Raw genomic sequence first — 16,154 nt, forward strand, 5'->3', positions numbered from 1 at the left:
AGGGTCCTAGAACTGGTCAGATTTGTAGAGCTGAGACTCAAACCCCCAGGGTCTGCTTGCCTCGCAGGCAACCTTAACACCGAATTATGCTGCTACCTGCAAAGAAGAAATTGCATGGAGTGGAAGAGGAGAAGGTGGAAGGACCAAATTATAGAAGTCCTACATGCCAGGCTAAGCGATTTTATATCTATTTGGCAGCCAGTGGGAAGCCACTGATGGTTTCCCTGTGGAGTGGGTGACAGAATGAGAGCTGGGCTTTGAGGATCTGGCGCCAGGTGCAGCACGTGGGCTGGTTTAAAGCGAGATTAGAGATCATTGCTAGAAGCTGAGAAGAAATGGGCACGTGGGTTTAGAAACCAGCATTAATTAAGATAAGAGCTGGAGAAGGCCCATATTTACGTGTGCCCAGGAGGAAGAGACCTAGAAACGTAGGCAGAGAAGTTAGAGGAGTGAGACCCAGGTCAGTGAAGTGCCACCCAAAGGAGGTGGTTCGGGAATTGAAAACCCTGGAGGTTGGAGAGGACTAGAACAAAACCAAGACTAGTGGGTTATTACTGTGCCCCCACTATGAGACTGGAATTGTGCTGGAGGAAAGTCCACATAAAAATGTCCTTTTACGCCATGGACTCTGCTACTTGTGAGTGACATCCCCTTTGGCAAGTTTTTAAATTTTTCTAAATCCTGGCTGTCTCTTCTATAATATGGTGACATAAGCCCTTTCTCTGTCAACATGCCGTGAACTCTTCCCAGCTCTGAGGTCTGTAATTCCGGGGTTCAAGCTGTGAACAACAGCAATTGGGGATGCTGTTGTAAAGGTTTGGCTGGTGATGCACTTGACCGTTTTAGGCAATGCAGAATGAAACGTGTGTCCTGTAGATATCATGAGAGGAGAATTTCCTCTCAAAATACCAGGAGTATCGTGGTGATAGTGGTAGCAAGTGGAAGGATAAGACTGAAAACGATACAGGAATGAAAATGTTTAGGGATTTTACAAGGCAACCACAAATATTCCCTAGAATGTGAGGGAAATTCGCCTTAAAGTCACTTATTTCAGAGAGAATCTGCCTGGTTTCTTCAGAGAAAATTCTGTGGATTGGAAAATTGAAAAGGTCGAGTCCAAAAGACTTTTAAAAGAGATAGTGAGGAACTTAGGGTGAGCTTTGTTCCTCTCAAAAACGGGGCCCGACCCTCTGGGATGTAATTTCTCTTGCCCTGACCATCTCCATCAGTACTTCTCAAACACACATCACCTGGGGGTCTTGTTAAAGTGCCCATCTGATGCAGTGGATCAAGGGTGTGGAGCCGCGGGTCTGCATTTCTACCAAGTTCCCAGGTGGTGCCAACACTGCAGGTCCATGGATCCCCCTTTGAACAGCAGGAGTCCAAAATATTTAACTTTAGGTCTCCCAACAGATAGTCCTACTTATTTAGAAACAGTGTAACAGTTCCCTCCTCAGACTGCGCGCTCCGTTTCTCATCTCCAGGAGTACACACCCATGCTGAGCGCTTGATATTAACAGATGTATCAATTCTTACTTCCGTCAGTGATTTGTATTCAGTGGCATCAATAACTTGAATTGTTGTGGGTGGAGGGTTTTTTTTTTTTTTTTTTTCCTTTTAACTGAGGAATTGAAGCAAATCTGCTCAGGAATAGGCACCAGAATACAATATGAAGTTTTTACATAAAGTTACACATACATTTACTATATGACCCATGAGAACATAGGCTTATACAAAGACTTGTACTTGACTGTTTAATATAGTGTTGCTAACGGTACCAACGACAACAACAAAAACTGAAGAGACTCAAATGTCTATTAGCTGGTAAATTGATAAATAGTTGTATGGGCATACAATGGAATACTACTTAACTGTAAAAAAAAAAAGTGCATTCCTGATATAAGCAACAACATGGACAGTCTTTTCAAAAGCATTTTTACCAACTGAAATAAGCTAGATATAAGATACTTATCATATGCTTCTATTTAAATGAACCTTTAGAAAAAGCAAAAGTATCGCGATAAACAGATCAGGGGCCAGGAAGTGGGGGAAAGGGAGTTGGCCGTAAAGGGGAACATGGGAACGTGGAGGGGGGCGCAGATGGAAATGTTTAGTATGATTTTAGTAGTTGTTACATGACTGTATACATTTGTCAAAACTCATCAAATTGTACACCTAAAAGTGCATTTTATTATATAAAAATTTTATCTCAACAAAGTTAATTTAAAAAATCAGCCACAGTCTTTAACATGCTAACATCTAATATTCCTTAGAGGTTATCTCACCAGTGGGGTATTAATATAAGGAAATAGAGAAAATTTCCACCCTGGGAGTAAATATGAATAAACAGTAGGAACGTAAGAAGTTCCTTTAAAAGCTTCTTTGTGTATTTTCAGTGTAACTGAGTCTGAAGAGAGAGATCTTGGAAAACAGGAACTTTAGTTCATTTATTTTTAGCATCCAGTATAGTATGCTATTAGCTGAATGATTTTAGTGTGTCCCACTGTGCTATTAAAAAACAAAATTCTGCTGAAAAGTCATTTCTGTCCTTTTTATATTCTTTGCAGTAAGCAGACCCAGTTTTCAGGAGGGGATTCAGTCATCTGCTTTGGCAGTGAAAGCTTAGCTTTAATTAGGTAAAAAGATCTGTCTACATATGCTAACGATGAAATCTGGCAAAAGCACTGGCTTTTCTTGAAAGACTGAAAGAAGAGTGTGTGTATATATGTGTAGAACTAGCTGCCTCTCATTGTATTAGCCAAAGAACTGGGGGAGGAGGAGAGAGTTAATTATACATATTCTCTTTTTGCCATGCAGAAAGAAAAAACTATGTATTTAGGAATCAGCCAGAATGTATACAGTTGGTCCAATTTGTTGAAACTAGATAGTTATTTGGGGGAGGGGGATGGTGCCTAAATCAAATTTTCTATTTTCTCAGTAATGTCAGATTTTTTTCCCCTTAATTTGTATCAGATACCAGTAACTCAACATTTCAGATTTAAACTTCACTTTTTCAGGTATAATAGGGCATATTAATTTTGTATGTGCTACTCTTTATTCTTTAATTATGACCTATTGAGAATTTTCAGGTCCTTCTAGCAGAAATCTCATCAGAGTACTGAGTCCTTAAGATTTATTTTCTTAAATTACAAAGTAAACGTTTTTTTCATATTTCAATGTTTCTAAGTGTATTTTAATAAATGCATATATTTAATGTGTATCATTAAATATCATTCCCTTGTTTTACTTTTTTTTTTTTAAGATTTTATTTATTTATTTGACAGAGAAAGACACAGCGAGAGAGGGAACACAAACGGGGAGTGGGAGAGGGAGAAGCAGACTCCCTGCCGAGCAGGGAGCCCGATGCGGGACTCGATCCCGGGTCTCCAGGATCATGACCTGAGCCGAAGGCAGTCGCTTAACCAACTGAGCCACCCAGGGCCCCTCCCTTGTTTTACTTTAAAAAAAGTTTTAAGTAAATATAAAGTTCATGATGTTAATAGTTAAAAAAAAACAACAACAGTGACTATAGTTTCCCATATATACAATTTAAAAGTTTTCCATAATGTACAATTAAACTCAAATCTGAGTTTGAATTCTGGCCACTGCTCTGGTAATTAAGCATCTCTAGCATGGGGATGATAATATACTTGTTTTTGTCATCTTGTGTGAAAAGGGCTTAGTGTACCGTTGGGCATTTAGTGAGTAATTTAATAAACTGTGCTGTTATTTACGTGATCATCAGCACCAGAGGGTGTAGGTCCTTTGTATGTTAATGAGGCTACCAGACACATTAGGATCATCCAATTAGTAATAAGGATGATATTTTTAAAAGAGGTGGTAAATGAGTTAAAGAAGACTGAGCCCTTTACATAGATTACTGTGGGATCCTACGTGTCTCGGTTGAGGCTTGGGCTATATGGAGATGGCTAGGTCTAGGAGGCTTAGGGGACCTATGGGGCTGGGCCAAAAAATCTAGACATTACTACATAGCTAGAACTGGAGCTAATGTTCACGTGGGCATGTGATGACAGAACAGTCATAAACTGAGCAATAAATACAAAGAGGAAGGCAGGCAGGATGTATGACGGGCTGACCAAGTTCACACTGTCTTGGGTGTGTCAGTGTGAGCTGAGGACTGGTGGAGACCTGTGTGGAGAAGGAACTCTCTGAGGGCTGAATGGGCACAGGCTGCAGGTCGGGCCACCTGGTAAGGCTGTGGAGGTGAGCCAGGAACAGGAGCACCTGCCTAAGGGAAGAGTTGTGGCTGAAATCCTGGCCATGCCGCAATCTGTGCCCACATGGCTGGGAGAGCAAGAGGGGCTGTTCTTTCCTAATATGCACAGAGATGCAGCTGTTGGGTAAGACTGCTGAGCAGCAGTGCGTGGCATGAGAGGTGAGACCAAGGAGTGGAAAAGCAGTCACCCTCAGTCACTGAGGCAGCAGGGGGCATGGAGAACAGAGTAGATGGGGACATGGGGATCCAAGTGACTAAAAAATTGGAAGTTTGGTTGCAGAGCTGCTGGGGTGGCTGAGAGAGAGAAGACTGCAGACTTTGGGAAACAAGGATGTCATCCAGTGAGCCGGCAACAGAATTCAGGCCTGTGAAGGAGATGGCCAAGGTCAGCGTGGAGTCAGCCAGAACCTGACTGAACTGTTGAGCTGCTACTCCAGGGCTCCTCAGGCTCCCTTTCCTTGGGCCGGGATCAGTCTCAGAGCCTGGGTGGCCCTGAGCCTACGGACGAGAGGGGCATAAGCATCTAATTGTGGGATGTGTAACTACATTCAACAGCTATCTACTTAACATCTTCTGTGTGACAGGTATTAGAAATGCTGGAAATAAAATGATAGACAAGACCTACTGTCTTGCTCTTAGGCAGCTCATAGTCTAGTCAGGATAATTATTATAACATCTGTGATGGTCTCTTGATTTCAATAAACCCATTATTTTTTTTCCCTCCATGGGTCTCTTGAGTATCCGATGGCAGTGATTCTCAAACTTTGGTATGCGTAAAAATTATTTTGGTGGGTGCTTGTTTCAGTGCACATTCCTGAGCTCCAGAGATTCGGATCCAGTAGGAGCTCAGGAATGTGCGTGTTACCAAGCCCCCATCTGGTGCTGACCCCTTGGACCTGTCACGTCACTTGGGGGCACGCCGCCCTAGAGCCATTTCCCTTTCACAGATACCTGAATTTACCCTTTAGGAACTCTAGCTGCCAAACAAATGTTGTCAGGAAGTTATAGATTAGAACTCTCTTTTGGGTTCCCCTCATGCCTTTTGTCTTGAGAGACAGGATGACACCAGGAATAGAACTGTGAGGAAGAAATGGTCAGACCTTCAGTCTATTTCTGTCTCTCAAACTGTGTGACCTAGGGCAAATCAACATCAGAGACTTTCAGTTTCCTCATTCATGAGGAAGATCATACCTACCTGCCATTTATCAGGCTTGTTTTGAGCCTTAAGTGAAGCGAGGGACGTAAGAGCAGTCTATGAGCTTTAAAGCTCCACACAAATAAGACACACTTTTTTTTTTTGCATTTTTAAAAAATTTTATTATGTTATATTAATCATACATTAGGGGCGCCTGGGTGGCTCGGTTGGTTAAGCAGCTGCCTTCGGCTCAGGTCATGATTGCAGGGTTCTGTGATCGAGCCCTGCCTCGGGCTCCCTGCTCGGCAGAGAGCCTGCTTCTCCCTCTCCCTCTGTCTGCTGCTCTGCCTACTTACTCTCTCTCTCTCTCTCTCTGTTAAATAAATAAATAAATAAAAATCTTTAAAATAGTAAAAAAAAAAATCACCAAACATTACATCATTAGTTTTGTTTTGTTTTTTTTTTAAATATTTTATTTATTTATTTGACAGAGAGAGACAAAGCGAGAGAAGGAACACAAGCAGGGGGAGTGGGAGAGGGAGAAGCAGGCTTCCTGCGGAGCAGGGAGCCCGATGCGGGGCTCGATCCCAGGACCCTGGGATCATGACCTGAGACGAAGGCAGACGCTTAATGACTGAGCCACCCAGGCGCCCTACATCATTAGTTTTTGATGTAGTGTTCCATGATTCATTGTTTGTGTATAACACCCAGTGCTCCATTCAGTACATACCCTCTTTAATACCCATCACCAGGCTAACCCATCCCCCCACCCCCTCCCCTCTAGAACCCTCAGTTTGTTTTTCAGAGTCCATAGTCTCTCATGGTTCGCAAATAAGACACACTTTTATTATTAAAGAGAAGGGAAAACTGTTGCCCACGACTGAGTGGACTTTGACATATAGAAATTATTAATAGATTGATATTAATAATTTGAGAAGAAATAGTTGATCTCTGCCAATGATTCCTGTTCTTGCGTGATGGCCTCTGTCCACACCCGAGATTATGACTTAAATTGTGTAAAGAATGTTATTAGGACCCTGGTCTTGGGAACAACTGCAGCCAAGAAGCTGTGTCTGTCATGTTTCATATCAAGATCTTCAAACTTATTCGTTTTGGTAACCGAAGCTCTACTGAAGGCTTGCCTTTTTTTTTTTTTTCTTTCCCTTAAAGCAAGCATTCTGTTAAATTCTGGTTTTCTTTTGAAATACTTGTTCAAAGCAAAATGGTCATTCCATTTATAGAATTATAATTAGAGAATCTGTTTATTAGTGGAAGTTTTTTTCCTACGAGCGAGCAGAGGAACTATACATGTTTATTACAAGGATATCCTGGCTGGCCCAGTCTGCTTTGCAACTTGAATATGCTTTGAATTGCCCATGAAATACAAGAGTGTGGCTAAGCTTCCTAAATTTTTCTCAGCTGGTGTATGCAATGGCTCTTCAAGAGTAGGTTCATTTTAATGTTTAAAGGAAAAAAGAATGTTCTCTCATACTTCTGCGTTTTCAGCTAAAACACGCATTAGTGAATGAAAAACAAAATCTCGCTTACTTATACTTCTGTGCTTTGTAAAATAATATATAAATTTCCCAAAGAATGCATTTTTGGGGGACAGATGAGCAAATCGAATTGTAAATACTGAATTCTTTCTCTAAGCCTCCCTATACTGTTTTATCTCACATGTAAATAGGTTTTTAAAAGATTGCTGATACTAGTAAGTGGCATTCATGTTGGATGTTTGCATAAATGATGTTATTCTAGGTGGAGTCTTAAATATTTGAGCATTTGGGCAGATTGTTTTGTGACTACATTGGTCCATGGTAAAATACCTTTCAGGACAGCCTTAAGTAATTTCTAAAACCGTTTCAGTTCAAGTCTAACTGGTGGATTCCAGAACTCCCAGAGTTGCCAAACACCCCTGATGTCTGCGACCATCAGCATGTACAACAAAAGGGGGTTAATTACAGTGTATTTTTAAGGGAGTCACAGGATATATAAATAATCCCATTGTGTTCTTTGGAGTCTTTTATATATATCCTCTATCCGTGTTTGGATAATACCTGCATGAGGAGAGGGGTAAGCATTTTGCTGAGGTCACATCAGTCAAAGGGATGAGACAAGCCAAGTCCACATCAGTCCCCCTGTGAACACTGATAGGCCTGTATCTTGTCATCATGAAACATTGCTCATGGCCTTTGGTCAGCGCTTAATGTGGTCACGTCTCCCCTGTATGACAGGTTGCCTTTTAGCACCCAGCTGGACCCCAGTTCCTTGACCTTTCTCAATGCATCCAGTACGAGGGGAGGAAGGAAAGCTAACATTTGTTGAACAAGTATAAGGGCCAGGCTCTGGGCTAACTAAATTCTCTTTCATTCTTTAATTAGCCATTTCGGTGATGCATCTAACATCCCAAACACCTCACTGTCTTAGATTTTTACTGATAATCCCAAATCTTAATTCTCTCCATCGCTTGGATTTTACCAAGTATTCCTTAAGAAACATAGAGCCATACCTTTTTTTTTTAACCTACCTATAATCATGCATTTCCTGCTTTTTACCATGAAGAATTTAAGGTGATTTTTTAAAATAACCCACAATACATCAAGATAGCATACATTACAAATGCATGAGGAAGACGAAACAAAGTGGAAAGAGATGCACAGGCCTGAGGGCATGGAAGCAGCAGATCTAGATGTTCTTTACATGTTTTACTCCCTTTGCCGTCAGAGGATGTGGGCTTTCTGCCAAAACCACATGCAACTACCTCTTTCTGTTAGGCCAGTAAAAATGCAGTGTAGGCTGAGTCAGGGTAGACCAAGGCTCACTTTGGCTTTCTCAAAACCCATGCATATTGCAACTTAGAAAAAGAGCACAGCTGACTTCAGTTTCAGAAAACCCACAACAGTAAGATACACAAACTTATTCACATATTTTGTGTCCTAGGTTGTCTGAGACACCCATCATTTGGGGTCATCTACCTAATAGCTCAAAGAGGTAGGTTGTGTGCTCTCACTTGTAAACATGCAAGGATACTCGCGTTGGAAGAGGTAAACTGATTTATCTAAGGCACCACCCCCCGCCCCAAGCCAGGAATTATGTGGAGCTGGGCCATGATTCCTGTCTTCTGATTGCCAAGCAGTGTTGACTTTTCACAGGAACTATGTATACTAAGGTAGATGTGTCAGTTTAGCTCATTTACCCCCTCTGTTTGCTTTCTCCTTACACAAGCATTTCTGACTACCTTATAATAACAGCATGTGGGCGCGGTGGCTACCTGCATAGCCGTGAGAAGCAGCGGCCGAGAGCCAGGGAAGGGAAACCAGCGATCTCCACTGCATAGCGACTTTTGCTTAGCAAACAGTCCCACACCCTTCTTGGTTCCAGAGGAGCCCAGGACAATTGTGACCCCACATTATCAAGGAAAGCTTAAATTATATTTATCATATTCTACTTATGAAGGCAAAGGAGTGCCTTATTTTAAGAGTTCCATTTGGCCTTATTTTACTGTTAAAAGGGAGACAGCATGATATTATTTGGAAATGTATCTCCTCAGACTCACAGCGTCTAAACTGCGTTGCCCCGACTGAGATTAATAGATATGAACAGGAGTGGGAGCAGTGGTATGTGCAACTGTCTAGATGAGTCAGAAACTTGATAAGAGAGGCAAAGAGATAGCTTACTTGTTTCAAATCACAAGCACTGAAATCTCTTATAAGAACCATATAATATATTAAATTTGTCTTTTGCATTGAATTGCATGTGGAAGTGAGAACTTATTTCTAGGAAGCAAAAGTGAGAACTAAATATGGTTAGGTTTTTAAAAAATATATATCCTATAAAGGATTTTTAAATTTATATTCTAAAGAGGATTGTGTCCAGGTTTTTATCTATCTACAGTGTATAATGGACCAAACTGTCTATGTAGTGCAAAAAGAAGGAAGAAATTAGCTAAATTTACCTGTGCTATGATACTGAAAAATCAAACGGGTACTTCTCTAACATGAAAAAGTAGTATGGAAGCCACCAGCTTTGAAACAATGGTACTGTTTATTGGTCTACCTACCATGTTATATTGACTAAAGAGGCTGAGGAGAGAGGAAAAAAATACTCTTTTCCTGCAAATATAGTGGGTATTTCCAAAAATAATAGGCCTACATCATTTTACTTCTCTTTCCCTCTCTATATGTTTGTTCACTAATCTTGTATTTGAGTTTTTGTGTGAACCCATCTATAGAACAGATAATATTGCCTTTTCTTTGGACTTCATTCCTGTGTTTCAGGTGGGCCAGCCATGAGAGGGTACCTTGTGGCCATATTCCTGAGTGCTGTCTTTCTCTATTATGTGCTGCATTGTATATTATGGGGAACAAACATCTACTGGTAAGTTTCGTTTTGGCTCTTTATTATTTTTTTTAAGGAATTTATTTATTTGAGAAAGAGAGAGCGGGATGGGAGGAGGGACAGAGGGAGAGAACCTCAAGCAGACTCTGCGCTCAACACTGAGCGTGACTCAGGGCTCAATCTCACAGCCCTGAGATCATGACCTGAGTTGAAACCAAGAGTCAGATGCTTAACTGACTGAGCCACCCAGGCACCCTATCATTTTTGCTCTTTAAAAATAATTCCCAAACTAGTCTTTCGCAGAGACACACAAATGATCCTAGAGAGACCTATAAAACAAACAAAAAACCACCTCTTTAACATTTTGAGCCTTTTCTAGCTTTCCATTATCAATTGGGGTTTTACCATTCTGATAGCTTCAATGTTGTACTCTAGCAGTTTAAAACTGATAAAATAGCACCTTCTTTTTATTGACTTTTCAGTGAAGCAGTGATGTTGATTGTCTTTGGGACAATCATATAATATTTCCTTTCCTTGAATTGATGGCGTCATTCTTGGACTCAGTTGTACTTGACTGTTGAGCCTAAAATGCTTGGATAAGAGATTGCTGATTAAAGTATAGACTCTCTTTGTTTAAAAATATTTGGTGAATGATGATAGATGTACATTATGAAACCATGTTGACTTAAAATGTCACATATAAAACTTTGAAGAGGCACAGGTAGTTTTATTGCAGAGAAAACTTATAAGCTTTTTATCCTTTTCCCTATTGCCAGTCCTTTGGCTAGGAATAAAGTTTTGATGACCCTTAAATCCTGAGTAGATGGTAGTATATGATACCAAAATAAATCACATGATAATTTCCTGTCTTAAACTATCAGTACTCTTTGCCAGTTTTTCCATAGGAAATCCTAGATCACATCTCTGGGTTTTTTTTTTTTTTTTTTTTATCCTACTAGATAAAAAATATTGATGCTTCTGAGTTTATTTCACCACTGGTTGATTGAAAAATTATTGTAATACTCTTCATGGAAGGACGTTAGGCAAATGGTCACTGGGAAAACCCAATGCCAGGTGGGTAGGTTTGGACCTAAGTTTCTAGGCTTTGGACTTAAATAATGAGCTAGAGGATTTAGAAGTTTGATTACACACTACACGAGGGTTATACCATGGGGATCTCTCCTTCTGTCTTTGCTGCGTCCTATCTCTGTACCACACTTAGTAACGGAAGACAAGAACAGAAGAGAAAGCAAGGAGTTTACTAGATTGCTACTTCCCTACAAATCCTGTTGTGTGTCACAAGGGAAATGATAAGGAAGACAATGTAAAGAATCTGAATTCTACACAGTCTTTTGTCATCAGGCTTTGATGAATGTTTATGACACTCCTAAGCTAACACACCACTCCAGTCATATAGAGTACCGTGGGAAATTACCTCGGGTGGGTTTTGTGCTGTGAACTTAATTGCTTAAGAATTATTTAAGACAGATAACTTTTTAAAGCCACTCAAAGCTTGTCTTCTCAATATCCTAAAAGGTTTTCTGTTTGAATAATCTTAGAAACCAAGAAATGTATCTTACACTTCATTTTGTCCTCTGAATATAATTTGGTTTTTATGGTCTAATATGCTGGTCCACCACATTTATGTACCTTCCATACCTATAAATCAAGGGATTCTTGCCATTTGTGGTACTCACAGAAGGTGTTTCTCTGATAAGGACTTCACTAGCTTTGTCGTTTAGAAACCTAGCAGTTCCAACTACGGGGATTTTTTAACAAAACAATGAAAATTGAGACCAATACTTTTAGTTTGAGTCCTGTGATTATATGAGAAAATGGATTAGTTTTTTAAGATGAGTTCCTCATATCATTGATCATTAACATGTTCTTCTGTTAAGCAGTTATGAAGCTGGTTAAATTTGGATCCTGTCACCCTGTCCCCTTCGCTTATTCTTGTTTTCGTGCTTTGTCTTGTTTCACAATACCCTTTTAAATTGTGGAGACAAGCACTCCATTCAGGAGACCCAGAAGGGCCTAACCTGTGCCAAGAATAGAGGAGAGTTCCATAGGACTCTGAATAGTGTGATTTGTGGAGGCCAGATCACAAGGCTGCATCTGCAGGTCTGTGTTTCTGTGGTAGGTGTCCCCAGATGTAGCATGGAGGACCGAGATAGCCATGTGCACGGGCGTGTGTTGGGTTCCTCAGGCTCTGGGTGGGCAGGGGCGGCGGGGGGTGGGGTACTTCTAAAAAGTCAGCCTGCTTGGGGCCTCCACAGTGTGGTAATCCTAGCCCTTCTTGAAGGCTCTTTGTTCACTGCTTGTTGAATTACTTCTGGGTTGCTTGTCACCTCAGCCTTTCTCACTCTCTTGCCTGGTATCCATGCATCCTCAAACCCATGCAAGGTCCTGTCCTCCCTCAAGAGCTTCTGTGAGAGCTGTTAATTCCATGCCTGGGAAGCCTCTGGGTGGTGGCACTGAGCCGATTCCCAGGGCTTTCGCTTTCCTTTGGGCGGGCTGCCTGGTTCTGGTTTCTGACTGACCCTATTTTTGTCTCATAGGGTACCACCTGCGGAAATGAAACGGAGAAATAAGATCCAGCCTTGTTTATCGAAGCCAGCTTTTGCCTCTCTCCTGAGGTAAAAATCTAAAAGAAATTGTGACATACAAAATGTTCAAAATGTGTTTGTAATCATATCTCACACCTGTTTAGTTTTTTTTCCCATATGAATCTTAGCAGTAGAATGACACTCCTAACCTAACACATCACTCTGTATTTAAGGAAGAGCTTGAATATCCTGTCTCTTTTTGTGCTTTTAGTCAGAGTTCTGCATATATTTTTAGCAAAGGCATTGAAGTCCATCAGACCAGTATTCTTTTTACACAGGTGAGATTAGAGAGGCCGAGCTGTGTTTGATTATAAAAAAGTGAACTATTCTTCAGGGTTTTACTACCCCCCCTTTGTTGTTTCCATGTTATTTTTCACCCTTACTATTTTGTGGCCGTTTGTCCCTTGCCTCTAGGTTAAACTTTATGATGAGACCTTTTTCCTGACTTGGAGGGACTTTCAGTGAAATACTTGGAATGTAAATAATGATCTTTACTTGGTTGTCAGGACTTGTAGAATAGCCACAAATATTCTTTTCCTCCGTCACCTCAACTTTGACAGATTGCTGGTCAAAGTGCTTCTGGAGAAATAGAAATAAATGACAGTCTGGTCATTTTAATTGTGTAAAACAGGTACAGGCTTTTCAATATTTTACCCATTTGGGATCAAAAATGTCTGTTTTCTTTTAATTATGTTACTGTACCTTTTCATTACTGGTTCTTAACCTCTTGGGGCTGTAGATTCCTTTAAAATCAACTCTCTAGGACACTGCAGGTACATAAAACATTTCTGCATATGATCACAGGTATGCATGACTACTTGTAGTCTTTCCATAGGGGTGTGTCCAGTTAGGACCACTGCAAAACTAGTGGTTTTAAACTTTTTTGACCATGACCCATAGTAAGAAATACACTTTACTTTGGAACCCAGTCTACACCGGGGATAAATACGTTTTACCTTGGAACCCAACATGTATAAATAAGGCTGGACCCTCGAGACTGCTATCACTGTCACAACTAAGTCTGGGGCACAGATCCTGTGTCAAGCAGGAAGGGCTCATCCTCACCTGTTCCTTAGTCTGAATATGGTGTGAGTTCTAACTCCGCTCTGAAAACGTTAAGCTCGTGGGACTTGTCCCAGGTTAGTGGCTCCTGAGTGGCAAAACCAGAAGGAAACTGAAGCTATGTCACCCCTATCCCACGGCTGTTTATTTCCTCTTTGTCATGCAGCCCCTGAAGCCCCAGGGCACTGTGATCTGCACCTGCAGTTTTTAGACTAAGGGCAGCGCTGCTAGGACTGGAAAAGTGGAGCCAAGTGTGGGGGATGAAGTATGGACTAGTTTGACTTGTTCCTTCTTTTTAATTAAAAAAACTTTGTTTTCTATGTCATACTGGTTCCGTGAAGAAGTAACATGGAGTTGAAATTCATTCAATCATTTATTAACCATATGTAGCCTGCTTACTCCATGCTGGGTGCTAAAAGTGAGGAGAGGTGGGGAATGGAAGCACATCCCACCCTCCTCAAACTGGCTCTCTTGTCTGTGAGAGTACCTGAGTGGGGTTAGCAGGGCAGGACAGAGCAGATGATAGGAAGACAGTGCCCACAGTTCTTGTTCTTGAGAAAGTCTTAATGATATCAGAAAAGAGTTTAATCCTCGGCGCGTCGAATTTTTGTTATATTTTTATTTTCACAGCTGACACAACTTTGTACACACGGTATTTTTAAATTTGAGAGTGGCTTAGCATCCATGCTTTTATTTTCCCTTACTGCCTCCTTTGTCTCTTCCTGCAGATGGCTAACATATTATCACCTGGTGTTGGTTTGTTTTAAATTTTGATCCCCCCTCGTTAGCCCCTGAAGCTGTGACGTAATTTTGGTTCCACAACCTGGAAAGTGTTTACGTTTTGGTTGTGTAGTTGCATTGCATATCCCATTCTATATAATACTTAAATACTGTTTCAGGTGATTTTTAAAGAATTAAAAAAACAATTACACGTTCATGTAGTGATTTTTAAAGACTTAAAAAAACAATTACACGTTCATATAGTCAGTATATCGAGATGTGTACTCTACTGCAGTTAATTTCAGCTGTGATTTTAGAAGGCTGCAGATATGGTAGGCATTTGGGGAAATCACTCTTCTTCCTTTTCCCACAGGTTTCATCAGTTTCACCCTTTTCTGTGTGCAGCTGATTTTAAAAAGATTGCTTCCTTGTATGGTAGCGATAAGTTTGATTTGCCCTATGGGATAAGAACATCAGGTCAGTAATATTATCCTTTACCTAACCCTATTAATGTGAATGGTGTTTGATGTGAACCACATGTTTATATAATTTTAGGGCCTTTTAATCTTTATGTGTCATAATGATTCCTAAAGAAAATGATTTGGAGATGGGATGAAGGAAGTTAAATTTCAATATAGAAATCCCTACTCCTTTTTGAGGCAGTGTAGAATTTAAGAATAAAATGGTAGATTTGTTGTTTTTATTGAGAAACTGCTTTTTTACTTTGGTTTAGCCATGGTATTATTCATGCGTTCTGATGCCTTAGTTTATTCCAATGTAGAATTAGCAGGATACCCTGTGGGTTGGGTTAACGTCCTCCCCAGCTCCCCTTTTCGCCTCTTTACCTCTGAGTTTTATTTTATTTCATCAATTTAAGACCTAGCTCCTTGATCAACCTTTTAACCAGCAGGTATTTCACTATTGCCAAATTGAGAGAGAATCACTCTATCTACTAATGACAGAATAGTCTTCTCTTTGCTTATTGACACATGAACTGGCTTTATGTAGCTTTACGTTGTAGTTTTGGGAGAGACCCTGAAAGCCCAGGAGGTGATAAGCTTACAGTTTTCTTAGTTAGATTTTGCATATTCAACTGATCCTGTTTTGTGCTTGTGTATTGTATGTATGTGTGTGTATATGTTTTAAAAACATATTGCAGAGAATTTGATAATACCTCTAAATTTACTGAAAATTGGTTTTTAGACTAATGTCAGTTTGAAAGGCTATATTCTCTACTAATGTCATCTGATGTTGATATTTTGGGGATTACTTTTTTATGATTGTTTTCAGATTAAGCATCTTTTTCTTTTTCTCTTTTCTGGAGTTTTTGTAAAGTGTCCTTGGAGTGTGCCTATTGAGTGGTGCTGGCTAATTGCAGTTGTATCATTAATTTTCACCATGGACTAAATCCATGGGGCTGTACCAGTTTGAAATGGGTTTGGGGGAGGGAAGGGGGCAGATGGCTTACTATGTACCTAAGAAGCCATGATTCCTTTTATTTATAATATTCCATTTGTTTTCTAGCGGAATATTTTCGACTTGCTCTTTCAAAACTGCAGAGTTGTGATCTCTTTGACGAGTTTGACAAGTGAGTTTATTTCCTTGCTTTTGTTTGACTTTGAGTTTGAGCTAATGGGGTTCAAAATGTGCACCCCAATTTAAAATGTCTTCATTCAAGAAAATTCCTTAGTATTTGTGTATAACTAAAACCTCTAGTAGTTATTTCTATGATACTTCAAATAAACTACAAAATTAATTCAGAAGCTGCGTAACTGGTTGCCTTAAAAGTCTGCAGAGAGCCTTATGATGAGCAATGCTAGTTCTGGGTCAAGACATTGTAATCCACATTCCTCTTTTCTAAATTGTTGGTACTGAAGAATTAATTCATAGCTTCTGTTAATCAGCTCACAGCCCCCTCCATGGGCTGTTTCCTGTACCTCCCATGTACCTTTTTAACAGGAGGATCCTTTCTGTTTCACTTGAATATTGGATTTCAGAAGGAGTTCTCTTCCTCTTATTCAGAATTATACTGGAGGGAAGCAAACAGCTTGTTTAG

At 40.3% G+C, this 16,154-nt stretch overlaps 2 protein-coding genes across 15 annotated transcripts in view; one reads left to right on the plus strand and one right to left on the minus strand.

Annotated features, from left to right (window-relative positions):
* ST3GAL6 (ST3 beta-galactoside alpha-2,3-sialyltransferase 6) overlaps nucleotides 1-16,154 on the plus strand; it is a 61,807-nt gene that overhangs the window by 23,247 nt on the left and 22,406 nt on the right. For 6 of the 13 annotated variants that reach the window (XM_045902725.3, XM_045902722.3, XM_045902723.3 and 3 more), the window contains 4 exons: nucleotides 9,650-9,749; nucleotides 12,269-12,346; nucleotides 14,472-14,575; nucleotides 15,623-15,686. In XM_045902725.3, coding sequence (XP_045758681.1) covers nucleotides 9,661-9,749; nucleotides 12,269-12,346; nucleotides 14,472-14,575; nucleotides 15,623-15,686 — 335 coding nt within the window. In that variant the 5' untranslated portion in view covers nucleotides 9,650-9,660. Of the gene's footprint in view, nucleotides 1-8,312; nucleotides 8,364-9,649; nucleotides 9,750-10,669; nucleotides 10,785-11,611; nucleotides 11,847-12,268; nucleotides 12,347-14,471; nucleotides 14,576-15,622; nucleotides 15,687-16,154 lie in introns of those variants that run through there. The other 7 variants (XM_064594475.1, XM_045902727.3, XM_045902730.3 and 4 more) reach the window with 7 other exon arrangements.
* DCBLD2 (discoidin, CUB and LCCL domain containing 2) overlaps nucleotides 14,056-16,154 on the minus strand; it is an 803,840-nt gene continuing 801,741 nt past the window's right edge. Inside the window, exon 23 of one of the 2 annotated variants that reach the window (XR_010409667.1) lies at nucleotides 14,056-14,555. The gene's annotated coding sequence lies outside the window, so the exon portion shown is untranslated. The remainder of the gene's footprint in view (nucleotides 14,556-16,154) is intronic. The other variant, XR_010409722.1, reaches the window with a different exon arrangement.

Source organism: Mirounga angustirostris, unplaced genomic scaffold, assembly GCF_029215605.1.
Source record: "Mirounga angustirostris isolate CCGP_5_RB_7025 unplaced genomic scaffold, mMirAng1.0.hap1 SCAF_1, whole genome shotgun sequence".
NCBI lineage: Eukaryota > Metazoa > Chordata > Mammalia > Carnivora > Phocidae > Mirounga > Mirounga angustirostris.